Source organism: Notamacropus eugenii, chromosome 1 (assembly GCF_028372415.1).
Source record: "Notamacropus eugenii isolate mMacEug1 chromosome 1, mMacEug1.pri_v2, whole genome shotgun sequence".
Classification (NCBI taxonomy): Eukaryota; Metazoa; Chordata; class Mammalia; order Diprotodontia; family Macropodidae; genus Notamacropus; species Notamacropus eugenii.
The window spans coordinates 125400806-125422193 of NC_092872.1; the positions used below are offsets into that span (position 1 = coordinate 125400806).

The 21388-nt window shown below is 39.7% G+C and overlaps 1 protein-coding gene across 8 annotated transcripts in view; it reads right to left on the reverse strand.

Annotated features, from left to right (window-relative positions):
• Positions 1-1331: 1331 nt before the first annotated feature.
• CA12 (carbonic anhydrase 12) overlaps positions 1332-21388 on the reverse strand; it is a 250157-nt gene continuing 230100 nt past the window's right edge. For 4 of the 8 annotated variants that reach the window (XM_072613395.1, XM_072613347.1, XM_072613406.1 and 1 more), the window contains 6 exons: positions 20683-20746; positions 19464-19621; positions 17180-17306; positions 5926-5958; positions 5114-5201; positions 1332-4465 (listed from right to left, as the gene is read on the reverse strand). In XM_072613395.1, coding sequence (XP_072469496.1) covers positions 4393-4465; positions 5114-5201; positions 5926-5958; positions 17180-17306; positions 19464-19621; positions 20683-20746 — 543 coding nt within the window. In that variant the 3' untranslated portion in view covers positions 1332-4392. The other 4 variants (XM_072613358.1, XM_072613379.1, XM_072613374.1 and 1 more) reach the window with 4 other exon arrangements.

The window sequence follows — 21388 nt, forward strand, 5'->3', positions numbered from 1 at the left end:
AAATACTGAGGGCTGTCATGTGGAAGAGTGGTTAAATCTGTACTTCTTGGACCCAGAGGACAGAACTAGGAACTATGGGAGGAAGTCCAAGAGAGGCAGATTTAGGAATGATGCAAGAATAAGCTTCCTATCCAAAAGCGGCATGGGCAGCCTCAGGAGAAACACTAGAGGTTTTCAAGTGAAGGCTAAATGACCACTTGTTGGGGATGCCATAGAGCAACGGTGTCAAATTCAAACAGAAATGGGGGCTACCAAACCAAATGTGAGAATCCCGGTGAGCTGCAGGTTGACTTAGAAAACCATGAGTTGTTGTTCAGTTGTATTTGACTCTTCGTGACCCCATCTGGGGTTTTCTTGGCAGAGATACTGGAGTAGTTTGGCATTTCCTTTTCCAGCTCATTTTACAGATGAGAAAACTGAGGCAAATAGAGTTAAGTGACTTGCCTAGGGTTCCACAGTAAGTGTCTGAGGCCAGATTTGAACTCAAGAAGATCAGTCTTCCCAACATCAGGCTGGGGAAGGCGGGGTAAAGGAGCCTCTATCCACTGCACCACCTAACTGCCCCTAGAAAACCACATGTTAACATTCTACATATGCTATTGTATTTTTATTTAGTTAGTTAAATATTTCCCAATTACATTTTAATCTAGTTCCAGCTTGGTAGTGTTGTAGGCCAGTGTTTGACACCTCCATTGTAAAACAGAAGGTCAGTGAAATCAAGTCTGTAAATTGCAAAGCAAACCTTAGAGCTCATGCAGAAGTAACTCCTATTCCTTCCAACTCTCAGATTCTGTGATTCTCAAAGACAGTCCATTTACCAGTAATTAGATGTTGTTGTTGTTGGATTGGGTAAAATGACAGCACTGAGCACAGAGAAGGTCTCCAAAAATATGAGCTATCCTATTGGACAAAGCAAAGTACATCTGTAATTATCTCTTTTGAGCCAATATGCAGGACCTTAGTGTTGATAACAGTGGGCAACAAGGCAGACCTGAAAATCTAGTCATCCTGACTACCTAACTATTTAACACATCCTCTTTCAAACTTTGCCTAATGTTGGTCTCAGCCCCCAGTTCATAGTTTCTCCTTTCTCAAATTATCTGGTATATATGAATATGATATTATATATAGTATATATGTATGTGTGTATATATATTTGCCTGAATATATCTATATATCCCTCTAGGATTCCCCCCCCTCCCCTTGCAGACTGTCCTCCAAGGCAGGGATGAATTCTGTATTGGGTTACTATCACCAGAATACTGTCTGAATATCAGAATATCACTGTCCCTCACACTTGGTAGATGCTGAAGTTTTCAGACTCCAAAGGCTGAAATGGAAAACATTTTATTTGCAATCTTTTGTATTTACAATGTACATTTTCATTAAAATTACTCATAATACAAAGGTAGTAAGTATCTAACAATGGAAATAATGAGTTCTTCATAATTTCAACCAGACATCATTGGAGAAACTGGGAAGAGAGACCTAGATCCTTCAGCAGGAAGCATAGAGGGGATGAAATCTTGGGAAACTGCTTTAGACACACTAAACCCCAGTGATAGTGTCAGGGCAAATGTAAAATATGTCATCTTCATTCATCATCATATTTCTTTCCTTGGAGCTAAAGAAATTGGTATTTTTAAGAAAAAAATTCCTAAGTTTGTTGCCTACCTGCAGGAGGGATCTGATGGATAAGAAGGGAGCTTTTGACTTTTTACAACCCAATTTCCATTTCCTTTGGTTTATCCTTGCTGTGGGGTTAGCTCTCTTTTGGGGCCATGCATTCGGAGTTTTTAGAAAGAAAAGAAAGAAGAAAAATGCTGCTATGTCTCCACCAAATAGTAAGTTTTCTATTTTATGATTAGCTCTTGTGCCAGATACAATGATTGATTTTCTGTTCCCTGGCATAAAACCCATCTGTCAAGTGTATAAAAAATATTTTAAATGGCCCTCACTCTGCTATGGAATACTTGTGCTCACTTCTGATGGGCCCACCTTGGAACAAGGCAAGCACATTTCATCAGTTTCATACTGCTCATTAAAAAAGACTAACTGCTCTTCCTCCAGAACAGGGTAAAAAGGGTCAAATGGCAAGATTAAGAGTCTACTGAACTGCTAAATAGCAATCCTTGGATCCCTGTAGCTTCCTCAGTTCCTGGATGGTTCTTACACTACGAGCCTCATTAAGAATGTGGTGGTGTTCAAAGCAGCTAGGTATCTAAGCCCTATAGAGAATGCCAGGTTATTCCCAAGTCTTTCTAGCAAGACTGAGCTATCTGAGAAGTCCTACCGGTCAACAAGAGCCCCTTCAGCTTTGAGCAGGCAGTCAAGTGAGGAGAAAACAGGAGAAAGGAAGTCTCAGGAGTCACTGGTGTTGGTGGCCCATGAAGAGGTAAAGATTTAGCCTAAATGTAGGCTTCTGTGACTGAATTCCTGTCACACGCTGTCACTGTCACTACTCTGAAGGCAAAAAATGAGAGAGGGGACGACTCCTTCAGAAAGAACCTTGTGAACTGGACAAGTGCAATAGCTGTATTTGGTTGGTGCTCTCAAGAAAATGCCCACAGATGTATTAACTGACTGCAGTCCAAGAACACAACTAAAGGAGATTCATATTTCTTGTGGATGCATTTATCTCCCAGTGAAGCAGAATGCCACATGACATCTGGCACTGGTCATAAAAATCTACCAACTCTCTGCTTTTGCCTTTTTCTCATTTCTGCTCTAGTATGGAAAACAGCAGTGGGAAATCGCAACCCCACCCCATTCTGATGCTAGAACAAATATTTTTGGTTGATTGATTTTTGTTTTTGCTCAGGACCTTTGATTCATCAGTGTAAGGAACTCCTAGTGAGGAAATCCTCTCCCAATGCAGATAGCAAGCACTATGAAGTCTTAGAGAGTTGACTGGTGTACTTACTCCTCCAGCTCCAACAGCTCATCTGTAACAGATGCAGAATAGGAACTCTAGTCATCCTGCCTGATAACACCCCTCTACTATTCCAGCCTATCTTTCTAGAGTCTAAAGTATATATCTATTTTTTAAGTCTGAAAAACACAAAACATCATTGTCTTATCAGAAAGTAGCTAATCTTCAGTTTTCAGACGCTTGGAAAATGCCTTAGAATAACTGAGTATTCAGAACTTACATGAAAATTTGCATGCAACCTAAAATTTCTATGCTGAGTACCACTATATCACAAGTTCATCTACCCCCTCCCACATGTAAAAACACTGAGATCCCAGCCACATCGTGGTCAAAACCCAGGATCAGCATCCCTGACTCAGTGCTTCTCCTCTGAAAAGTCTACAATTCATTTGTAGACATTAATATCCAAGGTCAACCCTAATTTACCTTTTGCACAAGAGAGCATAACTTTTCTTGCCCCTCTCCTTCTCTTTGCTATGATATGTGTGAATATTTTGCCACTGTTCAAAAGGAGTAGAATGGAGGACAACTCTCCTAATCAGAGAGGAAATGATTTCCATGAACCAAACCTTGAAAAGTGACTATTCATTTTAGCCTAACAGGAATACAGGAGAAAGAGAATTGGCTCTTGAGTCAGGGGACCTGGGCTCAAATCCTGCCTAGAACTATTACTACCTGGGTAACTTTCCATATCACTTCATCTTCCTGGGCCTCAGTTTCCTCACCTATAAAATTAGAGGGTGGAACTAGATGGCCTTTGTGCTTTATAAACCTTTGACAACAAGAGGAAATTAGACCTTTCAAGTGAGGTTTAAGGGACAAATGCATTCCCTAACATTTACATTCTTTGTCGTGAGATTTAGAAGATTATGAAAACGAGAGTTGTTAGTGAAAATGTCAAGTCTGTGATTCAAATTGGAGGTCTACCCTCTGCCTCTCATAGGGCTTTAATTTTAATACTCTTTAATGCTATGCATGTAATTAAAGGAAAAGGTAGTAAAAAAAAATAAAACAGAATCTAATTATGCTCTATTTTTAAAAGTAGGTGGCAAGGGCATAGCATGATATGTAAGTCCCTGATAATGTGGTCTAGTGACCCTATATAGTTATGCTTAAGGTATTGTAGAGGTTCCTTAGCAGAACGTGGCTGGGCTCATTTAGCCAGAATGGTGAAAGCTCTGCTTGGGGCACCAGGATGCTCCAGAATCCAGATCATTTCAATGTTTTGCCCAGATTTGCCCAATGGCTCAGCATTCATGCTTCCTCATAGGAAAACTCTTCCAAGAGTGAAAGCTTAAGGCGATGACTTTTTACACCTAACTCAGTACTTAAATCACATCAAGATAACAAGACCAATGGGAGTGTTTGGTTGATCTGCTCTGGAGAATGCCTAGTGGCCTCAAAGTGTCCAAGGCAAAGGATCTTCCCTTGGATGAGGGCCTCAGAGGAGTCGAAGGTTCTCAAGGATTGATATCAGCCTCCTTCTTGACAGCAGGTTTGTAAATAACTCCTTTGTTTTCTTCTTTCTTGCTGCTGGAACAAGGAAAACACACAAGTCAAGTCAGTTAAGAGGAGAGCCGTAAGCAAAGTAGGCTGATGTGAGAATGATGCTAGCATTCTGGGGGAGGCAATGCCCTCTCTCAGGCTTTGTCCCATTAACGACTGGAATGGTTAAGCTTGGCATAGGATGCCCCAAAACAGGTCTGGTCAAGCCCACTCATTACTTTTTACAGGCACTATCATTCTCGTGAGACAGTATGAAGTGGGTCAGTTTTGTAGACAGAGGTCTTGGCTCATTTTCACCTGAAAGAACACAGTGGAAAGAAGAGTGAAGTCAGAGGACATGGACTCAGATCCCGACTCTGCTGCCAACTACCTCTGTGACACTGGACGTATCACTAAACCTTGGGCTCTTAGTTCCTCCCCTGAAGAATGAGGGGTTGAACTGGATTTCTTTCCAGACCTATATTTATCATCTCATAAGAAATCTGCATTTGTTTATGAAGAAGTTTCCTTTATCCCCCCCTGTACCTAACCTTCACTGGACTCCCTAGGATTTCTGCCATATATTCTAGTGCCAAGATAAACTAGGCTTTGTGTTGAAAGTAACATCTGTGGAGAAATGGAATCTGTTTTAGCCTTTTCATAGTATCAGAGCATGAGGACACCAAAGCAGCTCACCTCTTCTTCCGTCGGAGAAGCCAAATTGATAGAGCAAGGATGACAGAAACTCCTAAGACACCAGCTATTGCCACAGAGAGGATGATTCCTGGTGATGAGAGAATCAACACACAGTGTTTAAACCTTGTCCTTCCCCTCCCCTCCACTTAATCTTATTGTAAATAGATGTAAAGATGAATCACAATTGTAAAATCACTCGCAGAGAAATAAATTAGGAAAATAACCTCAGATTCTAGTGCCTTGTCTTAGCAGGACACACTTAGATATCTTCTAGTGAGGCATTTCAAAGGAGGCAGCTACAAACTTAATAATGCTACAGAATTACATATCATATCTTTTTTTTTTTTACTTTGGCATATTTGCCAGATTAAATAGTATTCTGCAACTTCATGTCTGATTATTAGTAAAAATTACAAAGCAGAATTTCAAGCATCCACAGAACAACAAGCAGGCCATTTCCAAAGTTATGCACCCAATCAACAGTTTATCTTTGGCTCACCCAACCATCACCAGCACATCTTTAGGAGATGGCTTCACATCCCAGCCAATAGTGAGCCTAGGAGAGAGATTCTTTAGAAATACACTACTGATTAAAACTTTCATTTGGTGAATGTCTGATTGGTAAGATCGTTTCGATTTAAAGTGAGAGTTACTCCACACATGAGACCCATTGCAAAGACATGGAAAGTACCCATAGCGACAGCACAAAAAAGCAGCTAGAAAAGATCAAAGTTACCACAGGCACAAATCACAAACAGAATCACAAAGATCACTCTGCTGGAACATGCACAGCTGGCCAGCCAGCCACATACCCATACTGAGTCCTGCGGAGGAAAAGTCTTCCTCTTAAAAAAGGAGGGAAAAAAGTGGAAATTAACCCAGAGTTAAATCTTTCTTGATTGGACTCCATGTGTTGACTCCATGTCCTCTGTCCCACCTTATTTGTGGGGAGGTCTCGAGGTTATGCAGATCTCCTAGGAATGTTTCAAACTTAGAGAGAGTTTTACCACTGGTGGGGATAAATCCTCTTCCAGGAAGGGAAGAGAGATTGTCATTCTTCTTAGAGACTCCAACAAGCAATCCCTTCTATTGAGAAATTGCAGTATTACCTTGTTAGAACTATTCTTTGGAGGAAGCTCCCTGCTACTGTCATAAACAGTGCTGTTGAAGAAGGAAAGAGAGATGCTTGCTTGAGATCTAGGAAGGGGGAAGTTAGGAAGCAGGCCAACTTGGGAAGACTAAACCCCAAGGCTTTTATTCTCTGCTCTCTAGAGATCTTTACACTCTCTCCCTTGACAATCTGATCCACTCCTAAGGCCTCAGAGATCATTTTTAGGTAGATGATCACAAGATCTGCAACCCTTAACCTTCCCCTCAGTTCCTGATTAGAAAACTAAGTAGATAGAGTCAGAAAGGTCAGACTGTGACTCTAAGCAAAAATCTCTGGGGAGCTGTTTCCTTGTCTGTAAGTTGAAGAAGTCTTAACTCAGTGATCCTGAAGGGCCCTTCCAGTTCTAAACAGATAATCTGTCCTATGATCAGTGAAGACTCATGGCATTTCTACCTGATATTCTTTTAGCACCTCAAACTCAAAATGTCTCCAAACTAAACTCATCTCTTTCCTCAAACCAATGGAAAGAGCACTGCCTCAACAGAGGACCTGGTTTCGAATCCTACTTCAGATGTTTACCCTCTGTGTAACCTGAAGGGCAAGGTGTATTTTTCTTCTTATATCTGTATGCCTGGTGCTTAGTACAGTGCTTGGCACATAGTGATCACTTACTGATTGCTTGTTGACTTGACTTGAATGAACTGAATTTCCAAGAAAGACAAATGTCTTGTTTCAGTATCATTTCCCTGCCTTTATTTCCTTTCCTGATTTCCTTTCTTAGTCTTACTTCAATAATTCAATGGATTTGTGATGTCATTAGGTCAGGGGTGAAGACTGAAATCCATTCCTGCTCATCCTCTGACTGACTCTCCCCTGTATCCTCTCATAAATCCTCCATGAGGATTACCTAACACTTGGAGGCTTTTCTCTCAGTCTTTTTTTTAACATTGCATACGTATAGTGCAGCATTTGAATTATCTATCCATTATCCATCTATGACCAGCCCATCTCATTTCCTTTGTATACATCTTCTGGATTGTATCTTTTATGCCACTTCTTCATGCAAGGCATTGTTAGTAATATGCTGCAGCCTTGTTATACACACCATAAACCTCCTAACCATGAAGGAAAGAAAGAAGGAACAAGCATTTATTAAGCACCTGCCTTGTTCTAATCACTGCGGTAAGTATTTTACAAACATTATTTCATTTGATCCTCAAAACAATCCTATTCTTGTCCCAATTTTATAGCTGAGAGAACTAAAGCAGACGGAGGTTGAAGGACTTGCCCCAGAGACACACAGCTAGTGTCTGAAGTCAAATTAGAACTCAGCTTTCTTTGACTCAAGGGCCAGTGATCTGTGCAGTACGGCCTCAAGATAAAACAATATTCATTCTCAAACAAACTGGAGATACACTTTTCCTCCTCTAGAGAAATCTGAGAGGTGTTATTGACTTTGGATTCAATTATGTACATAAATACTTTGCTCTTTTGCTTGGCCTAACCAAACCTCTGCAGATTGTAACTTTTCCCTGAGAACGTTTTGCTGTGGGGCTGAAAAACCCCAAGAAGCCACATTCCTCTTCTCCCTGAAACCAAGTTATTAAGATGAATATCATAACACTCAAAACAGCATGGATCCCTTTAGTGAGGATCCCTGAAGTCGACTGATTCATTCGTCCAACTGGGTATCAGTTCTGTCTACTGCAAGACAGGCACTAAAGAGAGGGGCTTCCTCCTTTCTCTTCCCAACACTGGAGTCTGACTGTCCTAAGTCTTTGCTATAGCGTCTTCTCAGAGTGGTATCCCCTTTAACCTACATATTCTCCCTTTATTCTACGTGGTCTTCTGGCTGGTTTGTGTTCCTCTAGCCTAGTGTCTGGCTTTTCATTATGATAAGCAGAGATACTGGAGAGAGATGGCAGGGATGTGTATTACCCACCAATCTAAGGGACAGCCTGCCTCATTTAACATTCAGCCCACATCTGCCACAGAGACAGTGGGCTCCCTTGCCCAGATCCTCTGCCCCTGAGAGTTCTTCCCACCCCTGGACACAAGGACCTCACTATGGCTTCAGAAGATACTGTTCCTTATGGGAGGGTTTTATGCTATTTCTATCACCTGTGCTCTGATCCTTTGTGGCTTGTGGCCTTGACATAGTGTAATTTGGGTTTTAGATTTCCTTTAAGGTATCCAGAGGTTTCTAGCCATAGGGCATTCTGGGGGGGGAAAACCTTACTTGTGGTTTAAATTTCCCATTTCTTTGATGAAATAGCCCTTGTTCTTTGTTCCTCAATCCCAAGATTCCTATTACTGCCAACCCTTTTCTCTCCACATAAGATTATTATAGGCAAATCCGACCGTCTGGCCAAGTCTTCCGAACTAGAGAATTTCTAAAGCCGTCACTCTAATGATCACCTCAAATACCACAAAAAGTAGAGCAAACAGCTGAGAAATCCCAGCCTTGGCTGAACAGCATGCTTTCTATCCTGTCACCACGGGCGCATTTAATAATCCCTTTGCAATGAGAATCAAGCTTTTTTTTTTTCCTATGTGAAGAAACTGAGCTACTGGAAGATGAAGGGATTTCCTTTACGAACGCACAGTCACTACTCCATGGCTTATCAAGAAGAAGAATCCAGCTTTATTCATCCTCCATAAGGAGATCTTTACCCTCAAGAGTTATAATCAGCCAGATGATACAGTGGATAGTGCTGGGTTTGGAGTCAAGAAAATCTGAGTTCAAATCCTGCCTCAAATACTTATTAGCTGTGTAATCCTGGGCAAGTTACTTATATCCTCTGTCCCCATTTTCCCATCTGTAAAATGGAGATAGTAATGGCAATTACTTCCCAGAGTTGTTTTGAGGATCCAATGAGATAATATTTGTAAGGCATTTTGCAAACCTAGAATACTATATAAAAGCAAGCTATTATTATTGATAGTATTACTACTACTGCTGCTGCTACTACTACTACTACTACTACTACTACTACTACTACCACTACTACTACTACTACTACTACTACTACCACTGTCACCACCACCATTACTAACTATTACAACTACTAATAGGCAGCACTTGTATAAATCCCTGACAAAGTTGCCCGACCTTAGTCGACAAGAAGAATTTAGAATGTGAAGTCCCAGAGAAGAGACAAGGAATACCAATAGAGAGACAGAACAAAAATCATAAATTTTCACATTTTTGCAGCATTTTCTCCCTCCCCAAGCTCAAAGCTAAGCATTAATAGCAGGAATCTGGATTCAGGAATGATGCCAGATCATTTCCTGTCAAAAACCTTAAGATAGAAGAACAATCTGTGATTCTAAGACTTTGGCTCCTTCTGAGATTCCAAGAAGCAAGAAGAGGAGACAAGCATTTTTCTTGGAGGACAATAGAATAGCTAGAAGAAGAAAAAAGCTGGTTCAAGAGCTGATTCACTTATATGACCTATGAAATTAGGGAGCTTGGAAAGCAAAAATGCTCTTAACCCAACAAAAGGGCATGATAGAGTTGGTTGGGCAAAGCATCAATGACTTGAAGATGCAGTAGGATGGAAGAGCTGAGGTTGAGCATCCTTAAAGAGTACAGGGTACAACATAGACAGGACCATACAATACACAAAAAAGGAAAGCTATACACTGAAAAATACATGACCAAATTCAGAAAAGTTGCATTCTCAAGTAGGACACTTTTAGAAGGTTGAATGGGCCTACCACTTGCCACAAGAGCACACTGCTCACTGCTCCATGGTTACAAGGGCTGAATTCTTCTGCTGGCATCTTGCTGGACCAAGAGAAACTGGTTAATTGGTTTTTAAGGATTTTCTACAGCTCCCAAGTGCAAACACAGAAAAATCCAAAATGAGGGACATGCACCTCACTTACACAGCTTGTGGTTCCTGGATCAATCTGGCATTCTCTAAGAAGATCTTGTATTTGATTTAAAGGCAAAGCATGGTCCTTTTCCTTTCAGAGAAATGTCATAAGACCCTTCTGCAGATAATGTGTGATATAATGATGATGGCATATGATGAAAACAACAGGATAATTCTCAGTGACTTCCAGATATATCACAGAATTGAATGAACTGAAGTCTGAGATTTCAAACATACCTTTTGCCAACTTAGTCTGTAAAACCTTTGGAGAAATACACCAAATATAAGCCATAGCTATCAAATACCTAAAATATTGGTTCTCTCTTTGGATGAATTTTTGCCAAAGAGCTAAATTCATCTCAGGGAAAATTAGACTGGGTGAATACAGAACACACAGAACAGAAATGACATTAGAATTCATATTGGGGAGCTGTAAGGTCTTCCTTAGTCATGTGCTGCTCCTTCACCATAATGCTGCTGTGATCCCCTATTTGACCCTGGCCTCTTGAAGGCCATGTGAACAGAATTCAACCTCTATAAAATCTTTACCAAATTGGCAACACTTTGAAAATATCACCAATAATGGATTGTACTACGCTATTATAGAACCAGGTTTGCTAAGTTAGGAGAGGCTCACCATCATAAGACAGGCCACCTGCTGAATTTTTCCTCAGCTGCAGGAATTCATGAAGAATGAGAGATCCTTGAAGTAGTGACATATTGAATATGTCACCATTCTATACCACGCTACATCAAGAAGGTAACTAACTCAGTCCCAGAGTAATTCATTTGCTTCCAGATTTTAGGAAGATAGATCAGAATGGGACTGAAACATCTAAAAAATTCTCCCCATAGGAATTTTTTTAAAAAAAGAAAATGAACGCTACGATATTCTTTGGGTTTTAGTTCAATCTGGAAGCACTTTAGAATTCTGAGCAAGCTTGGGTCTTTGATCAATGATCTCTCTAGACACTAAGGATGTTTGTGATGGGAGGATTGATGGATGACAGCATTAGAGTCCTTTTTTCCCCCTCTTTCCAAGTCAAAGTAACAGTAAAACATTATAAGGTCGGTAGGAAAATTTCTCAAATCTGTAAATCCAATAAAAGAGGATCATGTAAATGTAAGAGCCTTATGGAATTTCCACCAATTCAGGTCTTTAATTTTTCTAAATGAATGAGTCATTTTAACACCATTAGCAAGTTAATACTCCTACAAAACAACATTTGTGCAAAGACTAAAGTTTGAATATTGAAAAAAATTTGCATTTAAGATCAATTTTAATCAGGGATACAGATTAGGGAGTTGGGTGGCTTTTGGAATTTAGTCTGTACTGTTTATCCACCCATCTCTGCCATTCAATACCTACTGTGGCAGTCCAGAGCAAGATGGCCAACAACTGAATGGCCTTCTCAGGGCATTGTCTCTACTCAGTGAACTTCATTTCCCTGGCAGAGCTAGTATGCACAATAGGTGCTCAGGAAGTAAATGGAGCATTCATTTAAATGGAATTAAATTCCTTTGCCTCTGGGAGCATTTGTCCAATGCTCCCTGACTTTTGGACATCTTATTTCCTGGTTTAAGTATCTGTACTGTGGTGACTTAAACTACAGGGATAATAGCAAGGGCTTTGAAGCAGATCCTAACCTCTGCCTGATTTGTAATCTTAGGGAGCCACCTGAGGCTTAGGTGCTTTATCCATGGACACAGACACAGCTAGTATCAGAGATGGGACTGGAGTCCAGGTCTTTCTTATTCTGGGCAAAGTTAAAGTTATATATAGTTTGAATGGACCATGCCACAACGACTCTCTAATTTGAAGTAATTCAGAAAAAAAATTGTGATGCACTAATTACCATCAACTGTTCTTTATTTACAAATGTTGAAGCTTCAAGATACCCAGCTTCAAAAAAAAAAAAATATATATATATATATATATATATATATATATATATATATATATATATATATATATGTATATATAAAACTCCACAGACAAAATACAATAACATCAATTAAAGTGGTTAAGTTCCCTGATAATTCAAAAATCAGCCATCTTAGCTTTTTTAGGTTCTCTAGGGAGTTTTTTGCTGTTAGGTTTCTAAGGAACTGCAAGATTGGTTAGAGCTAAGCAAGACTATACTTAACTAACTTTTACTAGGCCAAGCTGCAAACTAGTTCACTCTGAAACCATCTCCTCACCTCATTCTCCTTCTCCATAAAGGTTTCATCCCTGAGAACTGTATTGAAAATGAATTCCTCTTTTAGTAAAGTTTTATGACTTCCAGAGTACTGAGTATAAAATGGCTGGCCAAAGTCCACTGGGTTATTTGGGCATTAATGTTCTGTTGTTTCATAGATTTGTTTTGGGGAGGAAATGGGTTCAACTGCCGCTGCAAGGCTGATTGTGAGTGTGACGGAGCTGGGCTCTAGCCTCAGCTGTAGTGTGCATTTACCAACAGTACCCAGTAAGCAAGCTTAGGAACATGGTTATAGAAATGAGTGGGTCCACTCAGCCACATTAACTTATCTACTTAATATTTTGCCTGCTCCTGAAATATGAAAACAAAGCATGATATTACAATCTTTTAAAGCAGATAGTTATTTTGCTTTGTTTACCTTTTTTCATTTAGACCCGATATGGTGGTCCTTGGTCTAAAGAATCTCCATTGGAATTTGACCAGAACACTGAACGCTGGGTTCCCAATGAAGAAGCAAGCTGCATATTCAGTCCCTGCCATCTTTCTCATTTCCACACAGTATAATAAGGGTTTTTAACTTACAGAACCCGGCTCTAAATGAGAGACAAGGAAGTCAAAGCATACACCTTTTTATGGACCCTACCTTGACAAACACAAATCTTTTTTTCAAACCCTACATCCTACTAATGCCTTGGGAAAGGAATATTTTTCCAGGTCAAAGAAAACACTAGCATGATTCTTACCTCCAAAAAGGTATTATCTGTAAGCAGGAAAGAATTTGGTAGAAAAGATATAAAGAATAAGAATGAGAAGGGAAATTAGTTAGAAAAATAGGCGGTTTTAAATCCTCTGAAACTGGGTTCTGTGCTTTTAGAATTATCATTATCACTATTATTGATCCAAACCAGAGAATTCCTTATTATGAAGAACTCTCAGTAGAGGAACTTCCTCCATTGATGTAGATAGTCAATTAGTCTGGCCATATATATACATATATTTTATATATATACATATATACACATATGGCTATAATATTATTTATAGCCTTAGAGGTTTGCCTAGGGCACTTATGTTCATATAACCAGTATGAGTCAGAGGCAGAAATTGAAGCCAGGTCTCCTTGATCTCAAAAGCTAGCCCTCTATCCTGCATACCATGCTGTTTCTCTGTTACCCATTTGTTGTAAGGTTCTGTGAACTAGATTTCTTCTTACTACATCTTTATCTCCACACTCCTCTCCAATTACATTTTAAAAAATGTCTTCAGTCTTTCTCATTGTTTTCATCACCTAGCACGGTATATGACAGATAGCAGGCACTTGAGAAATGCTTGTTGATTGACTAAATGGTAAATATTACCAGATTCTTGATTTCATGCCACAGAAACATTAAGTATCTGGGCATATCATGGAAAATTCTAGATTTCTTGTGTGATATATGATTGGCTCCTTATAGCTGAAAATTTCTAAAAATGAGTTCTAGGAAGCCAGTTTATGAACAACCCCCAAATTAAACACAGCTAGGTTGTTCTAGAGGACAAGTTTAACATGTCTTGTACTTCTGTTATCCTCAGTAGAACCAAGAACAGAGCTGGGAACCTTGTAGGCCTTTGTGGATTAATTCATTTCTACACTAGCACTTCAATACTAGTACACTAGTACTTTCTCCTTATGTGAGTTAAGAAAAACAAATTAAAGAATTAAGAAAAAACAAATTTAAAAAACTAATTCTTCCCCTTCTAGGGACTGCCCTTAATGACTGATAACTCTCACTCTAGCTTTTTCTGGGGCCTAGAACTCTTAGTAATTTAAATGAATCTAATTATAACCTGGAAATAGTTCTTGACTTCGTTGTTCAGGCTGCTGAACTCTGATAGTTTGTAATCTATTTATATAAGTAAATTTGTACCATCAACCTAAAATTGCACAGGGGTTTGTTGACGATGTTGGATTTAACAGTATTGAATGATAGGGAAATTCCTGAATATAAGCAGCTTCCAAAAGGTCTTGGATTTCATATTTCTGATACCGCTTCCTAACAAATATTGAAAAAACAACCCTTCTAATTCTATCTTTAAAAAGTGGAATACTTGCAGAATGAAGTGTCTGGCCAAGTTTCTATAAACCATCTTCCACTCTCCGGGATGGTCAGTTTCCATCCAAAGAGAGCCTGGACCCAGCCTGGGTTTTCTGGAGCGGCATTCACAGCTGAGCTATGCGTTAGCAAAACTGGCAAAGCTGCATCGGGTCCTTCATTTTGCTGCTGTTTTCAAGAGCAAAACTGACTCCTTGGGCTTAGTGCCCCAAGGGCTCCCACTTCTGCAATAGAGTCACCTAGCAGAACAGAATAGGATACTAAAGCTCTCTCTAGCAAGCCTCACCCATCTGCCTGCATTTGAAGCAGTGACCTTAGACCTGGGTCAGGTCTAAGAAGATGGCTAATTTTTCTCAATACATCAATTCAGCATTACAGAGCAATGGTTACTTTTAGATGGCAAACCCAAAGTCCTGCAAGCTTTCTTCTGATCCTCTGTATTTGCCCTCAGAGAGTGTCCCTGCAATGTAAAATCAGGTTTGGGTTCATAAATATCCACTTTGCCTACCCACATGCAGTTCAACATGGAAGACATCTCAGGGAGGGAAGTTTCCTGATGGGGCAAGGAAGACAAAGTCCTTTTTGTTGGTTCAGTTATCTACTGCTGGTTCAAAGAAAAAGTCGGGGGCCTATTTCATCTAGCTTGGTACATTCCCCTATCTCAAGGGAGAATTTTAGTTTTTACTTAATTAAAAAGGGAATAATTTAAGTTGTAAGTCTTAAAGACACTTAATGAAGTGTCATTCATTTTTTTTTTTAAATGGAAAAAACGTCATATCCTGGCAGGGGCTAATGCCAGGCAAATAAAGTCCTTTCAATTTCCCAAAGGACCTAAACTCAGTCATTATAATGCAGACTCACTTTCTGAGGAACCATTTATGTTGGTAGATGGAGTTTTCCAATGGAGGATGAAAGAGAGAATATAATTGCCTGAGGTTACAGAGATGAGAATTTAGGAAACCAGCACACAGGCACTCTGCCTGCCTCTTAAGAAACCAGAATAGATTTTCTTAATATACCTTAAATGGAACAGAAATATAATTGATTAAATAGCACCTATTTAGATAGATCCCAAAGCTCTTATTTTAGAACATTTTCCAGAAAGTGCTTTTTGAAAAAACCCTCATCTGTTCAATTAAACCCAATAGGCAAATGTTATCATCCTAGTGTCAAAGAAAAGACCACTGCCAAGTGAGAAATACTTTAAATCTGAAAAGAGGGGACTGTTTTCTGAAAAAGGATGGATAGTGTCTTCTTTGTGTATTCAGGAAAGCTCCACTATTCCACAAGGGGAGTTGGACAGAAGATGAGAATTATCCATGAGAATTGTCCTACTAGTGATTCCAAAAGTAGGAAGTTTAGTTCTAAATATCTTCAATTAGAGAAGGCAAAAAGCCATGTTAGCCCAAGACAGATCCTAACCCCATATAGCTTTAGGCACTGGAGGAGGGGAGATGGTTATAAATGGTAAACTCCATTTTAAGAGACAATGTGTAATCTTCTATGTGGGTGTGTCACTTTACATGAGACAGATCCAGCTAGAAAGAATAGCTGGAGTGACACTTAGGAGCAGAAACAGAGACCTTGTCTCTAACAGACAAATGGAAAATAGATTCTGACAAAAATTGCCTTTAAAATCTGAGGTAGCATGAACAACATCCTTCAAAAAATACATTCCTCTGCTGTAGAACTTCAGTTCTACACCATCAGTGTTCTCTCAGAAGCTGCAGGGATGTGTGTTAGGAAGAGTAGTTCCAGAAAGGGCAGGGATTCTTAACCTGGGGTCCATGAACTTATATTTTTCTTAATATTTTGATCACCATATTTCAAAAGAATTGCTTTCCTTTGTCATTTTGTGGATTTTTATTTTATGCAACTGAAAAATCATCATTCTGAAAACGGTTTTCCCAGACTGCCTAAGGGGTCCAGGACACCAAGAACTCTTAGTTTTAGATTTTTTTTCATCAAGCTTGGACACCATAGTTGAATGCTTAAAAGGAAAAACCAACTCCCCTTCAGTATAGCATCAGAAGTAAAAACCAGTAAGCTTCTTTGAGTTTAGATATATATGGTTAAGTACGTATACACTTGTGAAGGAACTCAAAGAAAATTTGGTAAGAGAACAGCAAATGATGGACCTTGTTGGTTTGGAAGACCAAATTAATATTAACATCTTTGCTTTCTGTCAATAATCTAGCACCCAGTACACTGTGAGCACATGAACACACATTGTGGAAAAGATGGTGGTGAATGTCAGCTAATGGTAACAGCAGGGCATGTGGAGCAGAAAGAAAGTATCTCAATTAAAAAGTCAACCTTTATTTCATTGAATATCTCAGAAATTAAAAGAATTCCTTGGCTTTCCATGGCAGAATGATGACTTCAAGGTCAGCCCTTGAGATGAGGGGCAAACCTAGAAGGTTCCTTTCTGATTTACCCACAAAAGTCTTTATGACTTAATAAGGACCTGGGGTCCTGGGTCATTTACTTGGAATTTCTGATTTATGTTCTATTAACACCAGCTGGAAGGTGAGCAATCCAGAGAAATGAAAGGGAGATATCAAAGACTTGTAGGACCTCACAAAATTGTTTGTCATTGTACAGAAATCTTCTGAAGCACAGCACCCCGCCCCCCACCCCCCAGCCAGTTTTCTTAGCTAAACTTCTAATGAGACCATATACCTGTGGAAACAATACATTCTTTGCCTTCCTGGGTTCATAGAAGTCTCTTCATCATTCTCCCTTCCCTCCCCCACAGAAAAAGGGCTGCATCCCCTTACCTTTCTGGAAGGAGACACGTACAAGCCTTTCATCAAACTTTTGGACTTTTCGGAAGTTGTCAACCATTTCCAGAGGTGAGGGGTCATCTATATGGGTACAATACAGAGCTGTCTCCAGAGCCAGCAGCTGTGGGGAAGTAGAGACATGCATTCTCAACTTCTGCTGCTACTATAAGATCAAGAAGCAAAATAACTCAGGCTTTTCTTCTGTTGGGTGAAGTGTGTGATACCAGTGTCCTCTTTCAAAGCTGGAAACCAGAAACAAGAAGGATAGCTACTCTCCCAAACTCTTGCCGACTCTTCCCTGTCCATAGACATGGAGTCCTCTGAGTAATCATTCTTTCTACCAACGAGGAAATGCACTGGTATGCAAATTCACCAGTCTTGGACCTTAGATTTCATTCAGAAGGGTGGTAGTTCTTAGCCCCCAAAAGACTCAGGAAAACAACTTGCTATCTAAGATATTGTGGAAGATCGAGTCAAAACAAGCATTTTTACTCTGGGAAATCAAAGAGCCATTTCTGTCCCACGACATTTGGCAGCCCCTCCATCTTACCAAAAATAATTATTGATTTGGTATTCTACTTGTTTTCTCATCTCCACTGTACTTCCCAAGAAATATTGATTTTTTTTAATAGTTCCCTATTATAGTTAAAATCAGACCTGACTATGGATAGCTTTAGATGACGTGGAGGAATATACTCTAGTTATAGGGTCATAGGTCACTGAGGTTCATGGATTTAGATCTAGCAGGGACATTGGAGGTCACCAAGTCCAACATCCTCATTTTACAGATAAGGAAACTGAGAACCAAAAAGATTAATTGATTTTCCCAGGGTCACACAACTGATAAATGTCTAAGGCAGAATGGAAATTTAGGTCTTCTACTTTACCTACATAAAGGGCAAAAAACCCAAAAATGTAACAAAAAGCCCTAGATGAGATGTTCCCAGTAGGTTTTCTGCAATACCACATTAAAATATATGAAATAATTAGGAGGGGCTCAAGCAGCTTGTGTGCTGGAGCCAGCTCAAACTGAGAACCAGTGTTTAATTTTCAGTGTGGGCATTCACAACTTGGAAAATGGCAAATGCTACAAATCAAGGCTTGATTTTCTGTTTTGTTAGGTGTCTAGACCTGAAAAAGTAATGGAAAAATGGAAAAAATGCAGATTAAACTTAAAAGTATGTCCTGCATTTTTTTTTGAGAACCAATTAAACATTTACTAGCATACCGCTGGGCACAAGAGTTTTTTTGCCTATTATTTATATATGATTTCATGAATCCATGAAAATTATGCAGCCTCTTTCAAATCAGTTTTTGAGTTGCTAAATTACTATTTCACCATATAAATCACTTATTTTTTTCCTTATTCCTTCCTGCCAACCAAGTTAATTCAATGAACAATTATTACATATCAACAGAGACCACTTTTACCAGAAGCCTACAGCTGAGTAGAGGCAGTGAGCCAGGAGAAAATTTTCATATTCAAAAATATGCAAAAGATGACCTAATAATATCTTTGCAAATAATGAAAACTAGCATTTCCATAGTGCTTGAAGGCAGGCAAAGTGTTTTATGTAAGTTACCTCATTTGGCTGTCACCACAACTCTGCGAGGTATGATATTATCATTCCCATCTTACAGATGAGGAAACCAAGTCTGAGAAAGGTGAAACGACTTTCTCACAGGTCACAGAGCTAGTAAGTGTCTGAAGCAGGATGTGAACTTGGCTCTTTCAGATGCTAAGGCCAGTCTTCTATCTTCTAGACCATGAAACTCCCTGATGAAGAGGAGTCTGCTTATTTTCCTGGGCTATACTCCCTTTCTTTTGTTCATGAAGGCAATGGTTAACCTAAACTAACCTGGTCCTTTCCTTTAATCCAAAACCTGCCTACAGGAAGGGCTAGACTTTTACTTTCTCCTGTGAAATAAGTCACCATTCACTCCACTGACATGAGCTATGCATTGAGGAATGTCTAGTTAAATAAAGAGGCAAGGCAGGACCCTTGGAGGATAAGGACTGCCAGGGCATTCTCTGTTCTATTTTCTTTCCCACTTCTTTATGATCATTTTTTTAAGACCTCTGATGGTTAATATTTGTGATTCTCCTTCTTCTTGGTATCTCCCCTTCCAACACTACTTTTGTGTAGGAAAGGAGGGGCACGGAGTGTTTTTGCCTCCGATTTTCCCATGGTTTTCCTAAACTTACACAAATGATGCGATATCTTCGTCTGGTAAAAATTGAAGGGTAACATAGACTCATGAGGAGCTCCTGAGTTACCTGGTCCTGGGAGATTTGGACAGGGTTTCGGAAAACTGTCCAGAGCACGCTAGGGAAACAAGGAGGAGTGGTCAGAGAGCCTTGGTAGCGGTAGTACTCATCCAGGTTCTGAGGAAGAAGGTCTAGGATGTTAAAACCTGGAATCTGAATTTTCTGATCTGAAAGATACACAATGGGAGGGGAGGAGGTGATGTTAGCATCTCTGCAACAAATAGAAATGTTCTTCTGATAAGAACCCTAAGCATATTTCTGTCTCCAGCACGCTAACCCTACTCTATCACTGCTGATCCCCCCACAGATTTACCCCTGACTTCATAACATTAGCTGATATTTATCTAGCACTTGGAAATTATATCGTTTGAGCCTTACAATAGCCCTGTGAAATAGGTGCTATTATTATCCCATTTTACAGAAGGGGAAACTGAGGTTCATGGAGGTTAGGTGACTTGCCCAGGGTCATGCAGCTGATAATTTCTCAGGTAGGATTTAAACCCAGGTGTTTCTGATTTTAGCACAGAGGTGTCCAACACCAAGGCCAGAAAGGTCACGAGCAGCCTCAACATTCCCCAGTTTGGCCCAAACCAGATTAATATGTAATTGGGAAATATTTAGCAAAGTAAATATAATAAAATTAAATAAAATATTTTTATTTTATTTATTTAAAAGCAAATAAAATACTTTTATTTTGTTCATTCAAATAAATAAACATAATAACTATAATAAAATAGATAATGTCATTATGTGGCCTGCAGGTCCCTATTACCATTTGAGTCTGACACCCGTGCTGCATCCTCCATTCACAATATCTCACAAACTCCCCACTGTCTCGCTGCCCAGCCTCCTCACCACAATGTGGGACTCTGTCCCTACTTGTGCCAGGTGAGCTTTTTCTTGCCAGGTCCCGAAAGGCGAGCTTTTACCTTATCTTGTCAGGAACTAGGTGTCTATGTCCCTCTCTGACCAGCTCTACTTCCAACTGCTGCATCCCCATCCTCTTTCCAGATCCCCTTTATGCCTTGTCTTCTCTCCTTAGAATGTGAGCCCTTTGAGGGTAGGCAGGGACCGGCTCTGTCTCTCAAACTGTATTCAACTGCCTGTCATCCACAAGCTTCTGAACATGGACGCCACCATCTGTATTTCTCTTTGTCAGACAGAGGTTGTTGCATTCTGCCCCCAGAAGTTATGGAAGGCTCAAACAAGGGTCTCTTTGACCACTTACCTTTGTACTTAACATCTTGAAGGTGGCTGAAAATGTTGTCATAGGAAGGACTGAAGGAACCCATCTGCAATACATGCAACACAGTTGAGTTACTTGTACTAAGGGGGGATTCCAACTGTGGTAATTTGAGTTATCATATTAGAGTAGGGTTTTCTTAACCTTTTTTTGTATCATGCAACTTTTTGGCATCTGGCAAAGCCCCTGAAGACCCCTTTTCAGAATAAAGTTTTCAAATGCATCATAAAACATTAAAGATCACACATAAAACAAAATGTGTTGAAATGCAGTTATTCATATATGTGGTGTGTGTGTGTGTGTGTGTGTGTGTGTGTGTGTGTGTGTTCATGGACCAAAGGTTAATTACTCCTGGGTTAGAGGAGGCTCTCAGTCATTAGTAGGCAATATCCACTTAGCTTTTTCTCACCAACCTTGATCTCCTGAAAGATCCACTTTGATTGCACAACTAGGAGGATCATCTTCAGAGATTTTTCTATTATTAGAGAGTTGCCACTGAGTAACTGCTATTCTGCATCCCGTCACAAGCCACTGCCCCTCGAGTTTTTAAAGCACTGTTTTCAGTGCTAAATTATACTGCTTTATGTTGTTGTACAAAAGGAAAATCTAATCCAGAATGTGAAGGGCTGTGTTAAGAACAAAAGTTCATCTTTTTGTCCAGCTGCTTCCAGACCGAGAGACACAAGCCTTA